Source organism: Kalmanozyma brasiliensis (assembly GCF_000497045.1).
Source record: "Kalmanozyma brasiliensis GHG001 unplaced genomic scaffold PSEUBRA_SCAF10, whole genome shotgun sequence".
Lineage (NCBI taxonomy): Eukaryota > Fungi > Basidiomycota > Ustilaginomycetes > Ustilaginales > Kalmanozyma > Kalmanozyma brasiliensis.
In genome coordinates, this window is record NW_015961949.1 from 150,998 (window position 1) to 164,852 (window position 13,855).

Consider the following 13,855-nt stretch of genomic DNA (forward strand, 5'->3'; position numbering starts at 1 on the left):
CAGCCGCGAAGAGGGCGAGAGGGAGTGAGTGAGACTATGCGCTCATGAAGGTGGCACTGGGGAGGAACGTGCAACGGGCGCGATCAGACGAGGCGAGGCGTTGAGAGAGAGAGGCGAGCGCACTTGCAGAATGCCAAGCCGTCAACGGACTTTGAAAATTAAAGGGCGGCAACACAGAGGCACAAGAGATGCAGTCCAAGAGGCGCGCAGCTGAGAAAGCAACACACACGCTCGCACAAACCAGTCGAGAGAGGAGGCTATGTGAACAAGCGAGGCACTTTCGCCAGCCAAGCTTGTCTTGCCTTGCCTTCACTTCGGCACATGGCCATCGAGATTTCGAAACCATGCTGCGAGCCAAGCTTGTGTGTGTGAGCTTCGGAGACCACTTGACCGAGCTGAAAGGCACAGATGATGGCATGGGCATGAATCGAAAGCGCTCTCTCTGCACAGCAATCAGGGCCCACAACTCGGCCTGCAGGCTGTGCTTTTTGGGCGTCACTGAGACAGACCAGAAAATGGTACAGCAGAGCGAACTATCGGAAAAAGCAGCTTTGGAGGAATTTCCTAATTTTGGATTTTAGCATGATTCTCGATGCATATCGGATGGATTTTTGCCAAGACTTGGCCCCGCCTTCTCCCTTGGCCTGAGCTTGAGCCCTGCAGCAACCAGCAGCCTTCTGGCTTTTGATGCCCGCTGTCCGACCGCTTTCAGAGAGAGAGCTTCAAGGGCAGCTAGACTCTTATGCGGAGCTATTCTGCTGCTTGACAGCCCTCAACCCTTGTCGGACCCCTTGGCATCCACTCTATCCATCTTCCTTGCTATTGTCTGGCTTGCACCCTAGCTTGGCTCGGCGATCAGGCGAGCCCACGTGCGGTTGTCACTACAGTATGAGAACCTTTCTGCTAGTCGTGCTCTTTGCCCGCTGTCCGAGCAGCCTTAAGAAGATCACTTTTCGATCAATCATGGTGCTGGTTGAGCATACGACTCAAGGCTCTGACTTGCGGCTTTCTGGCTGACGAGTCTAGTGATGACGCTGCTCATCAACCAAGCTTCGCGTGGCTCGAGCTCTGATGCTGCTGTGCTGCGCCTGCGAGCTGACGAGAGAGACAGGCGCAAAGGAAAATGTTCGTTGGAAAGCTTCTCTCGAACAGAGGCTGTGCCCTTTTCTCCTCTTATTTTTTTTCTCCGTCCCTAAAAAGGCTTGGCAAAGAAAAGGGCTTTGCTTGGCATCTCACTCATGCCTTTCAGACTGCCGCCAGCTACCGTGTAGCCTCACCGCCGAACCCAATCAACATTCAAAGCCGGCGACACGTGCGCTCCAATGGGTTCAAGGCAAAGTCTTGGCTTTGATTCCTTTGCTCCGCACACTCCGCCCCGCACCGCAGGCATCCAATACCAGCCATCACCGATCGGAGGGTCATGGCCAGGGGGCGATCCATGTCAAGGTACCGTTTCAAATGAGGCTGCTGCACCGGTCAAGTCACAGTCAGCGCGCAATCGAGAGAGGTTGCAAGTCGCCTTCATTCGTTTGTATTTGTGGGAGGAAGAGCTGCGAGAGCAGGACAAGATGCAATGACGATGCTAGACGCCTTGTTGACCGGTACACTCGCCGATCCGTGGCCAATCCCGATGCAGCGCAGATCTCTCGTCGCTACGTGACGCCTACGCACACTGCTGGTCCATATCATCAGATCTCCAGACGCTCGAAGCTGTAGGCGCCCACCAGCATGCTTTGCTCGAGCAACTGCAGACGACGCGTCTTGGTCTCGCCCTGCGTACCCAGCTTGAGTCCCAATCCACCGCCCATCTCGGCCCTCGCGGCTGCATCCGCCTTGCTGCTCACGCTCACCTTGGTGTTGCCCGCTGATGCTACCGCACCGCTCGCCGACAGCGTCGTTCCTCGGCTCTTCTTCTGCTTGGCTTCCGTCAAAGCCAGAAGATCATTCTCCTGCTGCAGCTTGGCGAACGCAGACAGCGGCGCGTTGAGCACTCGCAGCGTCGACAGCAGCTGCAGGTAGCGCGAGATGGTCGACGAGAGCGACTGCACCGTAGCATGGGACCGCGGCGTGGCCAGCAGCAGAGGGAAGAACGTGTCGAGCACATCGTTGGCCAGCGCCATCACCGCATCTGCGTTCGGCGCTTTGTTCTTGCCCTTCAGCGAAGCCAGGCTGGCAAAATCGCCCTTGGCCGCAGCGTCCTCGTCCGCTTCCGAGAGTGGACGCTGGATTGTCTGGCTCAGCCATGCATTGCAAAGCTGCAACAGTGCCATTACCTGGTCCACGTCGTCGCGAAGCTGCATCTTGAGGGCACTTCGCAGCGCGGGTCGGGAGACGCGCAGCTGCACAATATGAGTCAGCAAGAGCATGTATTGCTGCGCTGCTTTCGCATTGCCTCGAGACTGGAGCAATCCTCGCACTGCAGAAAGCAAGAGCGAAGCCAGTGTATCTTCGCCAATGTCGGACATACGCTTGAGGGCCACACGGAGGAGCTGGGCATCGTTCCAGGCTCCCAACCTCGACCAGAACTCGGTCAGGTGAGCACCGTTGGCCTGCACCGAGGCGCTGCGTGCACTTGCTGCCGTGTCGGTAGAAGGCTTCAATGTGGCAAAGATCGACGGGTGGACTCGAGGATGCTTGAGAAGGGTGAGAAGCGCGCTCCGCGGGAAGAAGGCTGGTGGAGTAGCTGGACTGCCCTTGCTGCTTCGTTGCGAGGGCGATGGCAGAAGCAGGCCGAGCAGCGAGCCGAAGAACGACGTGTCGGCTTCATGCGCGGAAAGCGTTTCCAGCATGCGGCCATCTGCTGTTGTAGCGTCGATCCAGCCAGAGAGGATCGAATTGATCTCGCCAGTTCTAGCGGATCCCTTGCCGTTGCCCTGAGCAACGGTCCTGATCTGATCGAGGAGTGCAATTCGGCTTGCATCCGACGCCGAGGTCCCCTTGACGGCTTCGTCGAGCTCGTCGCTGGCACTACGAAGCCACCGAGCGGTGAGCTCGCCTTTGCCAAGAGCATCACGGAGGACACTGACCTCGGGTACAACGAAAGGAACCGAAAGCACGCAGACTCTGCGCTGGTGAAGTTGAGCCAAAACCTCGGCTTTGTCCGAGGAGCTCGAAGTGCGAGATGAGACGGTGGGAGGTCCCATGGTGATGACGCTGGTGGAGCCTGCGATACGCGTTGCGGAGATGGTGGTCATTCGCTGAAGCGAGCCATGAGAGGAAGCTTCGAGACTGGCGGGAACGAAGGGGACCATCCAGTCGATCTGTTTGAGCACTGCGTTAAGCTCGAGATCCACAATGAGGGACACCACGCGCTCCTTGTCGGCGGTGACCGAAGATGGTTTTGTGACGCCGACAATCAAAGCATGATCGCGGCTCAGAAGCAAGCAGGAAGATGGCGAGGCAGTCGAGGTGAAAGAAGGGCGCGAACCGCTGGCAAGAGCCAGAGCGTCGAGCACGCCGGTGCTGATGTTGCTAAAGCGAGGCTCGCTGGTGGCTGATGTGGCCAGAATCATGGAGGTGAGAGAGCCGTCGAAGCCGAGAACGACAAGCCGTCCGTCCGGATGCAGTTGCACGTCTGTGGTATGCCTCGCGTTTGCGAGATCAGGGAGTTGAACGCGGCCAAGCTTGATGGTAGCGATGGCCGAATCCGAGGCGCCATCAAAGCTCTTGACAAAGGCGGTGAGCTCGAGCGAGAGAGGACCTGTAGGCGTGGGCGATGTCGGGAGGGAGCTGTCGGATGATTGCGGATCCTCGTCATCAATGGCGTTTCCATCCTTCCTGGAGCGTTTGGAGCGTTTCTTCTTCTTACTGGCGTCCTCCTCGACATTTGATGGCACTCTGGGCAGCTTGGCATCCGAGGTGACAGCGATACGCAAACCGAGCACAGCGGCCTCTTCGACGCGCGAGCTACCCGAGATAAGGCTCTTGGCCGAGGCAGCGTCGAGAAGATTGACGAAGAGATGACATCTCTGCTGAGATTGGGGATGAGTAGCTTCTACGGTGTCGACAATGTGCAATGAAGTGGCAGCTGCTTGCGTCGAAGCCTGGTCGTCGTAGGTAATGGGCGAGGAAGCAACGATGGTGAGAGTATCGTCCGAGTGGGTGAGAACGAGTCTTCCATCACCGAGGGCGTGGATGAGACGAATGGGCCTGGACACTGAAAGCGACTCCTTCTTGACTTGGACTTCGGCGAATTCCTTGCCCTTTGCAGAGAGCTCCTCGACGTAAGCATAGAGGTGATGGGTCGCCGTGACAAGCCCGCGTCCCGACTTTGCTCGAGCATGCGACTCGATTCCGACGTAGGTGGTACGAAGAGTGCGTCCTGCACCGAGGGAGCGTAGAAGCGTGAGTGGGGCCGAAGAAGCGATCTCTGCGGAGGAGAGGGTGAAGCTCTGAAGGGGCGTCTGCGTCTGAGGGTTGACAAGGTTGAGCGCGTGGCCGGCAATGAGGATCGGTAGCGTTCCCTTGAGGCGGCGCAGCATCCGAGTGTCAGATGACAGCTTGTAGGCTGCGCCGACCGAGACCGACGAGGTCTTTGTGGTGGAGAAGCCGGTCGCTGGCAGGGTGGCATGACGCGCCAAATCGGCAGCAGCCGGGGTAGGATGCGTCAGCAGCGTCGATGGCTGCGCCAGCTCGGGCTGAGCCGATACCGATGCCATCTTGTCACGGTCGTAGTCGGGCGCGGCCGAAGCGATGAGTGTCTGTGGTCTTTGGTGGTAGCGATCTGTGATGCGGAAGAGAACCGAGAGGGGAATGACGAAGTAGATTCGACCGTTGGGAGGAGCGTGTCGGAATGGCGCCGCACTGCAATGTCTGTTCTTCTTCCTCCGCTTCGGCTCGCCGTGCTGTGACAGGAGTGGATCCGATGTGAAGAGCAAGCGTTGGAAAAACGATGAGCAACTCTGATGATGAGGAGAGCTTCGCCGTTGTGGAAAAATTTCCACACGAAAGCTCTTTGCTGTCGGCAACTTTTTTTCTTCCTGCACCCTGGCGACGCTCCTCTGAAACTTGGATTTGTCAGCGTGACAAGGGCCCCGCCCTTCGTGAAGCGTACTTAACATGATAAAAATGGCGACCCATTGTACCGGGTCCAGCATGCTAGCTGGCTCCAGGCTGTTGCTGAACCTGACAGCTGAACAAAATCAGATTGTCGAGTCTTGTAGAGACTGACTCTGTCAAGGCTAGCAAGGCTGCACGTCATCTGATGGGCTCTGCGGCAGAATCGCTTGACCGATGCGAGGACTCAACGACGAAGCGTTGCAAGCTGCAAGATCTGCACGAGCATGTTCTTTTGAGCCAGGGGATTTGGAAAGGATCTCCATTGTGCAGATCAACTAAGGCAGGCGTCTGCGTCGAGCTCAATCGAGTCGGGCGTCTCTGCTCGCAAACAGGTGGGAGACCGACGCAGCATGATCAGAAACGAGCGTATCGAGCAGTCCTGTCGGACTTTCTGACGGCTGGAGCTTGAAATCGGACAGCTTCCGACGTCGTCGGCGGATGCGAGAGGAGATAGGATTTGGTGCGCGTGGCTTGTGACCACTCTGACGGCTCAAGAAAAGCGGTTCATGACTATTTCATCGAGTATATGGACACATTGCGGCTGTGTTTTGGTCGTCCTCTATCTTGACCGACATGCCCGAATGCGCCTTGAAGTTTGTTGCGTTTGACGAGCCCTGACCAAACCTAAAAATTCAAACAGGCGGCGTATGACCCTTGGCAGAACGATCTTCGGAACATCCTTCTTAGGCTAGGTTAACCTCTAAATTCAGGCAGCAGCCACGCACAAACAAAAAAGGACACACGCACGCATGCTGGACCCTGTTCTTCTTGTTCTTCTTTTGGCAAGCCTGTCCGCATCAGGCGGGCCGGAGGCGTGCTGCCGCCGTTTGTTTGCTTGTGGCTGACCTGCGCGTGCGTATGCGTGTGCGTGTGCGTTCCGGTCTGTGGTCTGTGATTCAGCGCCGCGCTTGGGCCTGCCTGTCTCTCAAGCTCTCCTCGACAGCCTCGAATGCCTGCACATGCTTGACAGGGCCCACATGCTTAGACTGCCTAGCTGAGTTGGAGCAGCTCTCAATTTTGAGAAGCGCTATCAGCGAGACCCTTTCTGCATCTGAGCCCTGCCATTCACTCGTCGTCGTCAGTCTTCCCACTTGTCCCTTTGTTCGCCCACAAACATTGAATCCTCCCTCTTCCCCATCACTCGTTTCTGGCTGCTACCCACGTTGAGCAGCAGCTGAGTTCCGCACCGAGGCCCGAGTTGACTCTATCAACAATTGACGACCCACCTTCTTGGCGCTCACTTCATCTCATCTGCTTTCGTCGGGCAGTACAGAACACCCCTAGCAGCTCGCTCGTGCTCCGTCATCGAACCCTCTCAGGCCGAAGTCGATTTCCTCGTCGTTCCCGTCCAGGCCATCATGACGCCATCCTGCACTTGATCTCACACTCGCTTCATCAAAGCATCCAGCTCTGCCACGCCTCGCCGTACGACGATCTTCTCGTGCAGCTTCGATAAGTCGCAGCGAGCAGGACGCTACAACGACACTGTAGCAGCAATGCCGGCATCAGTAGCCACCAATGGCGACGCAGTCATGGCTCTTGACACCGTGCCATCCCTGATCAGTGCTCGCTCCGCCAACACGCTCATCTCTGAGAATCGTCCAACTCGTATCCAAGCAGAAACGCTTCTCATCCTCAACGGCCTCCTCGACGAATTGCTCCTCGCCATCATCAGCTCCGCCAAGAGCCTTGCGACCGATCGCATCAAGACCGATGGCGTGCTCAAAGTGCTAGGCAGCAATCTGCTCGCCAAGGATGCCGTTCTCGAAGCTGAACTCGAACTTCGCAGCTACCTCGAAGGCAGGAGAGCAGAAGGCGCGAGAGTACCCTTGGGTCTTATGGCCACCTCCCGTCTCGATGGCACCGATGGCTTCCCCGTCCAGAGTGCTTACAAGGCACTCCAGACCCGCTGTCTTTCCTACTGCACCCTCAGCGACTCCCACGACGATGACGTGCCCAAGGATCAAAACATCATGAGCAGCGATGGACGCCCCATCGCAACCGTCACACCGGGCGCCGCCATCTACGTGACTGCTCTGCTCGAGTACATCGGAGAGCACATCTTGCAAAACGTCTCCCGCGTCATCGAGCGTGACAACTCGGACGAGGCCAGCCTCTATGACCTTCGTGCCGCCATTACCGAAGACGAACAGCTCAATCCGCTCTTCACCAAACTCTCGATCAGGTCAGAAATGGCTCGTCGCATCGACGTGCTCGAGTCTCGTCGGCGTAAGATCACCGAAGATGGCGCCGGTCGCGGAGTTCGATCCGACGCCAGAGTGGTCAAGCCGTGGCACGTTCCAACCGAAAATGACTTCGATGAAGCTGCCGGGCCCAACCTCTTCTCTTCCAAGCGCATCTCCGTGCAGCCAGCGCCACGGAGTGACAACGTCCAATCCATCGCCACGGCGTCCTCTCATCACGGTCATGGGACGTCCAACAGCATCGGGCAGGACGACTCGCTTCGCAACAGCACATCCACCTTTCGAACGACGTCATCCGTCGCCAACAACAGCACTTTTGACTCTACTTCAGGCAAACCGCAAGGCAATGGCAGCGTCGGGAATCAAAGCTCAACGCGCCCTCCTTCCGCTCTAGGTAGTACTTCCGGTCGACAAGACGGTGGTTCCAGTGTCCCAAACAGCGCAGGGCCCCGGCCGAGCTCAGACCGTACCTGGTCTGGCGTGTTCGGCGCCATGAAGCGCCGCAACAGCTTCAAGCAGGGGTCCGACCCGACATCCACGTCCAGTCGCCCCATCTTGCAGACACAGACCTCGTCCCACTCCAACCAAGCTGATTCGGTGCTGGAGCCCGAGGATGACTTTGACGCTCTGATGCTCTCCGGCCAGACGATGAAGGTGTCGCTCACGCCTAATCGCTTGCACACCATTGAAGTCGCTAAAAAGGGTCAGGGCGCTCCCGTTGGCTCGGTCCGTCGACGTGCAGGAACGACAGGCATGCGCGAGGACTCTGCCTCTGCAGCGGCCGCATTCGGTCAGGAGTCCGGCCCTTCGCCTGGCTCGCAGATGTCGACCGTTAGTGATCAACTGCCGGATGGTGCCGGCCGCAGCGGCGAGAGGCCTTCGACGAGCAACACAGCCCCTTCAGATGCAGTTCTTGGACGACCTGCTTCGCGCACATCGATGCAGCAGACTACCTTGCGGCCCGAACGCAAGCTGGCGGCGCCCCCACCGTCGTCGTACAGAAGTCCTTCTCCTGCCCTGCTGGGCCAGCACAATTTGCTTTCACGCGAGGAAGACGGCGCTGTGGCAGCTTTCCCGCCACCACCAATGGTGTCGAGACGCAGCGCGCCACGATTGCTGCCACGCGATGACGAAGCGGACGGTAGGACATCCACCAGCAAGGACCTCGTCGACCTGTTTAAATCGACGCCTCCCTCTGCCACTTCGGAAAGATTCAGCATCCCTGGCTCCGACACCTCCTCGCTAGCAGATGGGACTTCGAAAAAGTCGGCTATGGGTGACCGGGTCCGTCACTTATTCGGTCGAAAGTCGAGCAGCAGCACCGGTCATGCCTCGCCCTCCTCGCCTCGTCAACGAAACTTCCTTTCGCATCAGCGCACCGACACGAAAGCAAGCCTAGAAGATTCACAAGATACGCACGTCACCAGCAGTACAACTAACTCCATCGGTCAGAGACGTTCCGTCGTTTCTCCGTACACAGCACCTTCCGACCAGCATGCGGCATCACGTTCGTCTACGTCGACCTCGGAGCATCATCCGTACAAAGCAGAGGCAGCGGTGGGGGCCAAGCCTCTGCCTGATGTCAGTGTCGTTGAACCAGAGTCAGCTCCCATCCAGGCAGCAATCGGTCTAGGAGTTGGACTCGCTGCTGCTGATGCCGGCGCCGCAGGACCCGTCCCTGCTGACCGAAGTGCCAGTCCTGCCTCAAGATCCACCAGCTACGTGAGTCAGACGGCCAGCACGGCAGAACGAGCTGATGCTGAAGAGGCGACAGCGGACGACTCTTCTTCGACATCTAGGTCCACCAAACCAACAGAAGAGCTGGTGAGCCGCAAGGTACCGTGGGGCTACAAGCGTGCCTCCGTCGGCGCAGGTACGATGATAGACCGCGCAACCACGCCCAACTCGGACCGACGCAAGAGCGTCGGGTATCAGAGCTCCAACGGTCACGGCGTGCTGCCTGTCCGCAGTCCGTCGGGCATGGCCTTCTCGGAAAACGGCCATAGTCCGAGGACAGCAGCGATGGGGTCGCCATTCATCGCTTCGTCCGAAGAGGGACCGACGCCGGCAACCTCGACCGCTGCGGCAGCGAAAGGCAACAACGCACCCACCGCCTGGTCAGGCACGGGATCGCAGACGCTGGGGCGGAGAAGATCGTTCGGTTCCAGACCACTTTCAATGGCTCAAGCGCATCGAAAGAGTTTGAACCTCGAGACGATTCAGCTCCTGGCGGATCTGGAGAGAGCGATGCGCAACTGTCACAGTGTCGATGAATGCCGTGCGCTGGTCCACAAGGCCATGCATTCGGATGGGGCAGCGTCGGCGCTGTCCGACTCTCAAGTCAATGGAGTCACGGACGAGAAAGAGACTCAAGAGGAGGGCAAGGCGACCGGCGCCGCAGGTCACGCGAATGGAGCTGTTCCAGCAGGCGCAAGTCTAGGAAGTGTAGCAACGGCAGCTGAAGTGGTTACGGCGTCAGAAACGACTGCAACGCCCGACCGCAAGCTGCCAGACGTCAAGAGATTGGACGCGAACAGGAGCACCTCTCTGGAGCAAGTCGATCAGGGTTTGATTGTTGCATGGCTTCTTGGCGGGGACGAAGGCCCCACATCCACACGCGATGTGGCTTCTGACAAGCTGTCTGCCCTGCCACAGCGGCTGAGCCAGGAACAGGCTGCCACGAGTAAAGGATCCGCGGCAGAACAACCTGCGTCGCTCGACTCTTCTGCATCTCGTGACGCTACGAGAGGGCGCGCGTCGAGCAGCGTCGCGTCGGTGCAGTCCAACTACAAGGATGCGCACGAGGAGGTGATGGTGGAGTGATTCGTTCATCTCCGTTACTTCCACCTTGCAAGCTGGTTCGCACGTACGGTGGTCAGCACTGTCACGCTGCAAGGATGGAAGTCGCGGCAGGCGACACCTCCATATGGTGCTTTGCGAAGAAAGATACAAAAGGGTCTACCCAGACACGGCAGGACCACTTGTTCCGTATCCGGACTGCTCAATCCGCCATATCAGCAGCATCTGCCTAATGACAAGGAATGACAGCCAAGACATTGACCACATGGTGAGGTGCACCCCACACTCGGGATCAGGAACCAGTGCACAGAAAGCGACGCTGCCGTGATGGCCGGAACTGAACAACGGACTTGGATTCGGTAGGGGCGGGAATCCATCTGAGTTGCAGTCGCAAACCCCGCAATTTGGTCAAGACGATGCAGACTTATGGCTGAGGTAGGCGACAGCAGCAGCAGCAGCAGCAGCAGCGCAGATTGTGGGGAAGACTGAGGCGATCGCTGCCTGCTCTTGTCGCCGCCAAGAGTGCTACCTTGGCGAAGTGCTGGAGCATGTGGATGTGGCCGGGGCGAGACCCTTGCCCGTGAGCGTGCGGGGTCGCACCAAGATTTTCGTATTTGTCGCGTGGCAAGCGTCGCTGGCGTAGTGCCTCGAGGAGGATGTCCTCGGGTGCGAGGCGAGGCAGCTGTCCGAGGCACTTTGGGAGTGGAAAGTGGCTGTTCTCGCTTGTCCAATATGCATGCAGTTCAATGTCTTGGCGTTTTGCTTCTCCTCGCTCTTTGTGCCTGGCGGTTCCAGTCCGTTCGATCTCTTCGTTTCAAACGACTCGAAACTTTTCACCTCGTGTGCTAGAGTCTTGCTTTGCGATCGAAGGACGGTAGAGCGAGCCAAGGGGATAAGAAGTCAATGCTTTACGGAGATACTAGCAAGCTTTGGGAGGAAGTGGGCGATCGAATGGGACATGCTCGACGAGGCTAGCGGCGCTTGGAATAGAGAGATCCTCGTCGGTCAAGCGGGTAGACGGCTACAAGATGAGCCGGAAGACGGACATGGGCAATCTAGCTGCCTTGCGCTCACCAATCCGAGGCTCGAGACAGGGTCAGGACACCTGTCTCTGGTGCATCCCAGTGGCGGGTCATCGAACTCGCGGTTTCATCAGATCATCAAACATTTGCATTCCCAGCTCTCGAGAGCCGCCCGAACACTCCATTGACCTCTCTTCCGCCTTTTCCGCTCCTCGTCGTATGCCTTGGGGTAACCACATCTCACCTGATTGAGCACCTGCTCAATCTTTCGTCAGGCAACCTTTAGTTTGGCCCGCAGAGCGGTGCTCGAATTCTGAACCTCTTCACAAGCACAAGCAACAGCAACAGCAGCCGCCCTTCCCGAAAGCTTGTGTGTTGCTTGCTCTCGAGTCAGCGCAACTATAAGCAGTAGCAGCCGCCTTCCTCCCCGCAGTGCCTACACATGAATCTTGTAAAGTCCGTTTGCTCGGATCTGCCCACTCGACCCTCGGGATCCGTGATACTTCCCCACACAACAAGCTCAATCCGTGTGTACAGCAGTGTCAAGTGAACCCCGCAACTCATGCGTCAACAGCATCTGAGAGCAACCCTGGACCGGTTGCAGAGGCTTGGGATCCGAGGGGAGACGTGCATGCAGCTCTGGTCGACATTTGCCGCTGACTATATGTACCGCTCCTCTCGTGTCAAAAATTTCTCCCTGACTCGCATCCCCCTTCTCCCACCTTCCCTCCTTCCTCTCTCACATCTTGTCCTTCAGGGCAGCCGCTCCTTCCTGTATCCTCCCTCGACCTCGTATCATCACTTCGGGACAGTAGCTCATCACCAGTATCGACGTCAGTCACAGCACTTATTGCTCGATTCCGCGCACCTCCTCGTGACGCCAACCCCACAGCCTCACCCGATCTCATCCACCCCAATTTCAGCCGCTGTCAACTTCTTCTGCCTGGCAGCCCTTGCAGCCTGATACCAGCTATGACGAGTACAACATCGCCTGAGGCGGTCATCGCAGCCATGCGTGACATCGAACGAGCCTCGTCCTCGGAGGACGAGAAGCACTACGACAGCAAGCAGGGCGGCGTCGCTCCTCTGTACTCAAATGGCACTCCCGCCTCGGACCCCAGCTTGATCTACGATGCAGCACGCGAGAAGAAGCTCGTCCGCAAGATCGACTTGTACATCGTCCCCACGGTAGCTGTGCTGTACCTCATGGTAAGTCCCTCTCTCCTCGACCCGCATCGATTTCTGCAACGAGGCTGACTCGTGCATGCCATCTCCATCTTCTCGAATTCGTCTGGACGTCCAGTGCTTCGTCGACCGCGCCAACATCGGTAATGCTCGTATCGCCGGCTTTGAACGCGATGTGGGAATGAACCCACGATCGTACGACTTCAACATCCTCCTCACGGCCTTCTACGCTGCCTATGCTGCGTTCGAAATCCCTTCCACCACCTTGACCAAGATCATCGGTCCTGGACGATGGATCCCCATCATGGCGTTCCTCTTCGGCTTGCTCAGCTTGGCCAACGCCTTTGTGACCAACTTTGCCAGTGCCGTCGCTGTGCGATTCTTGCTTGGTGTGGCCGAGGCGGGTATGCTTCCCTCCATTGCTTACTACCTCAGTCGTTGGTACAAGAAGGACGAGCTGGTGTTCCGTCTCGGTCTCTACCTTGTTACCGCCCCTTCCGCCGGTGCTTTCGGTGGTCTGCTGGCTTCGGGTATCCTCAAGCTTCCCGAGATGGGCATGGTGAGGAGCTGGGAGAAGATCTTCTTGATCGAAGGTCTCATTACGATCATCGTGGCCATCATCGGCTACTTCACGCTCACCGACTCGATCTCCTCAGCTCGCTGGCTCTCGGAAGACGAGAAGAAGTTCCTGCAAGCCCGTCTCAAGTCGGAGCTCGTCGGTCAGAAGGATCTCATTGACAGGACGCACAAGAAGCTTCTCTGGAGGGGTATCACCTCGACCACCTCGCTTGCCTGCGCCTTCATGTTCCTGCTCGACAACATTGCTGTGCAGGGTACCGCCGTGTTCCTGCCTACTACCGTTCGTGGCATCTTCCCCGCACCCAGGTACACTGTGATCGACCAGCAGCTCTTGACGGTGCCTCCCAACATTGCGGGCGCTATCGCGACGTTGGCCTTCGCCTACGCTTCGGCCAAGTTCAAAATTCGCTCGGTCTTCACCATCGCCGGCTCGCTCGTCATGACGCTCGGATACGCCATGTTTGTCGGCTCGAACAACCTCTACGTTCGCTACGCCGCCTCGTTCTTTGCGACCTCGGGTGCCTTCACCCAGGGAGCGCTCCTGCCCGCCTACGCAGCTGTCAACGCTAACAACGACAGTGAGCGCGCCGGTGCCATCGCTGTCACGGTGTTCTTCGGCAACATCGGTGGTCTGATCAGTTGCTGGACCTACCTCAACCGCTACGCGCCCAACTTCTTGCCCGGCAACGGTCTCAACTTGGCCGGCGGTATCACCATGGCGCTGAGCGGTGTGCTCCTCGTCACTTGGCAGCGATGGGAGAACAAGCAGAGGGATGCTGGAAAGAGGGACCACAGGCTGGAGGGCTTGACCGAGGACGAGATCTACCTGCTCGGCTCGGACCACCCCCACTTCCGTCTGAGGTACTGAGCTGGATTCGGTCGAAGAGCATGTAATGGATATGCGAGGTGCTTCATCTGTGGTGTATTGTATGTATTGTTCACGGTAGATGTCATCAGAGCCTGTTCGCTGCGAGACTCGACTGAAGATGGCATCGATGAGCGTCCGCG

General features: G+C 57.9%; 3 protein-coding genes across 3 annotated transcripts; 2 read left to right on the forward strand and 1 right to left on the reverse strand.

The window, feature by feature from the left end:
- Nucleotides 1-1,688: 1,688 nt before the first annotated feature.
- PSEUBRA_000707 (uncharacterized protein) lies at nt 1,689-4,658 on the reverse strand (the record flags this gene model as incomplete). Its single annotated transcript, XM_016434023.2, has 1 exon — nt 1,689-4,658. The coding sequence occupies one exon, from the start codon at nt 4,656-4,658 to the stop codon at nt 1,689-1,691; it is 2,970 nt and encodes a 989-aa protein (XP_016294482.2).
- Nucleotides 4,659-6,554: 1,896 nt separating this feature from the next.
- PSEUBRA_000708 (Histone-fold) lies at nt 6,555-10,085 on the forward strand (the record flags this gene model as incomplete). Its single annotated transcript, XM_059464476.1, has 1 exon — nt 6,555-10,085. One exon carries the CDS (start codon nt 6,555-6,557, stop codon nt 10,083-10,085), a length of 3,531 nt encoding a protein of 1,176 aa, XP_059321075.1.
- Nucleotides 10,086-12,055: 1,970 nt separating this feature from the next.
- PSEUBRA_000709 (Major facilitator superfamily) lies at nt 12,056-13,715 on the forward strand (the record flags this gene model as incomplete). Its single annotated transcript, XM_016434012.2, has 2 exons — nt 12,056-12,292; nt 12,387-13,715. The coding sequence occupies 2 exons, from the start codon at nt 12,056-12,058 to the stop codon at nt 13,713-13,715; spliced, it is 1,566 nt and encodes a 521-aa protein (XP_016294485.2).
- Between the last annotated feature and the right edge of the window lie 140 nt (nt 13,716-13,855).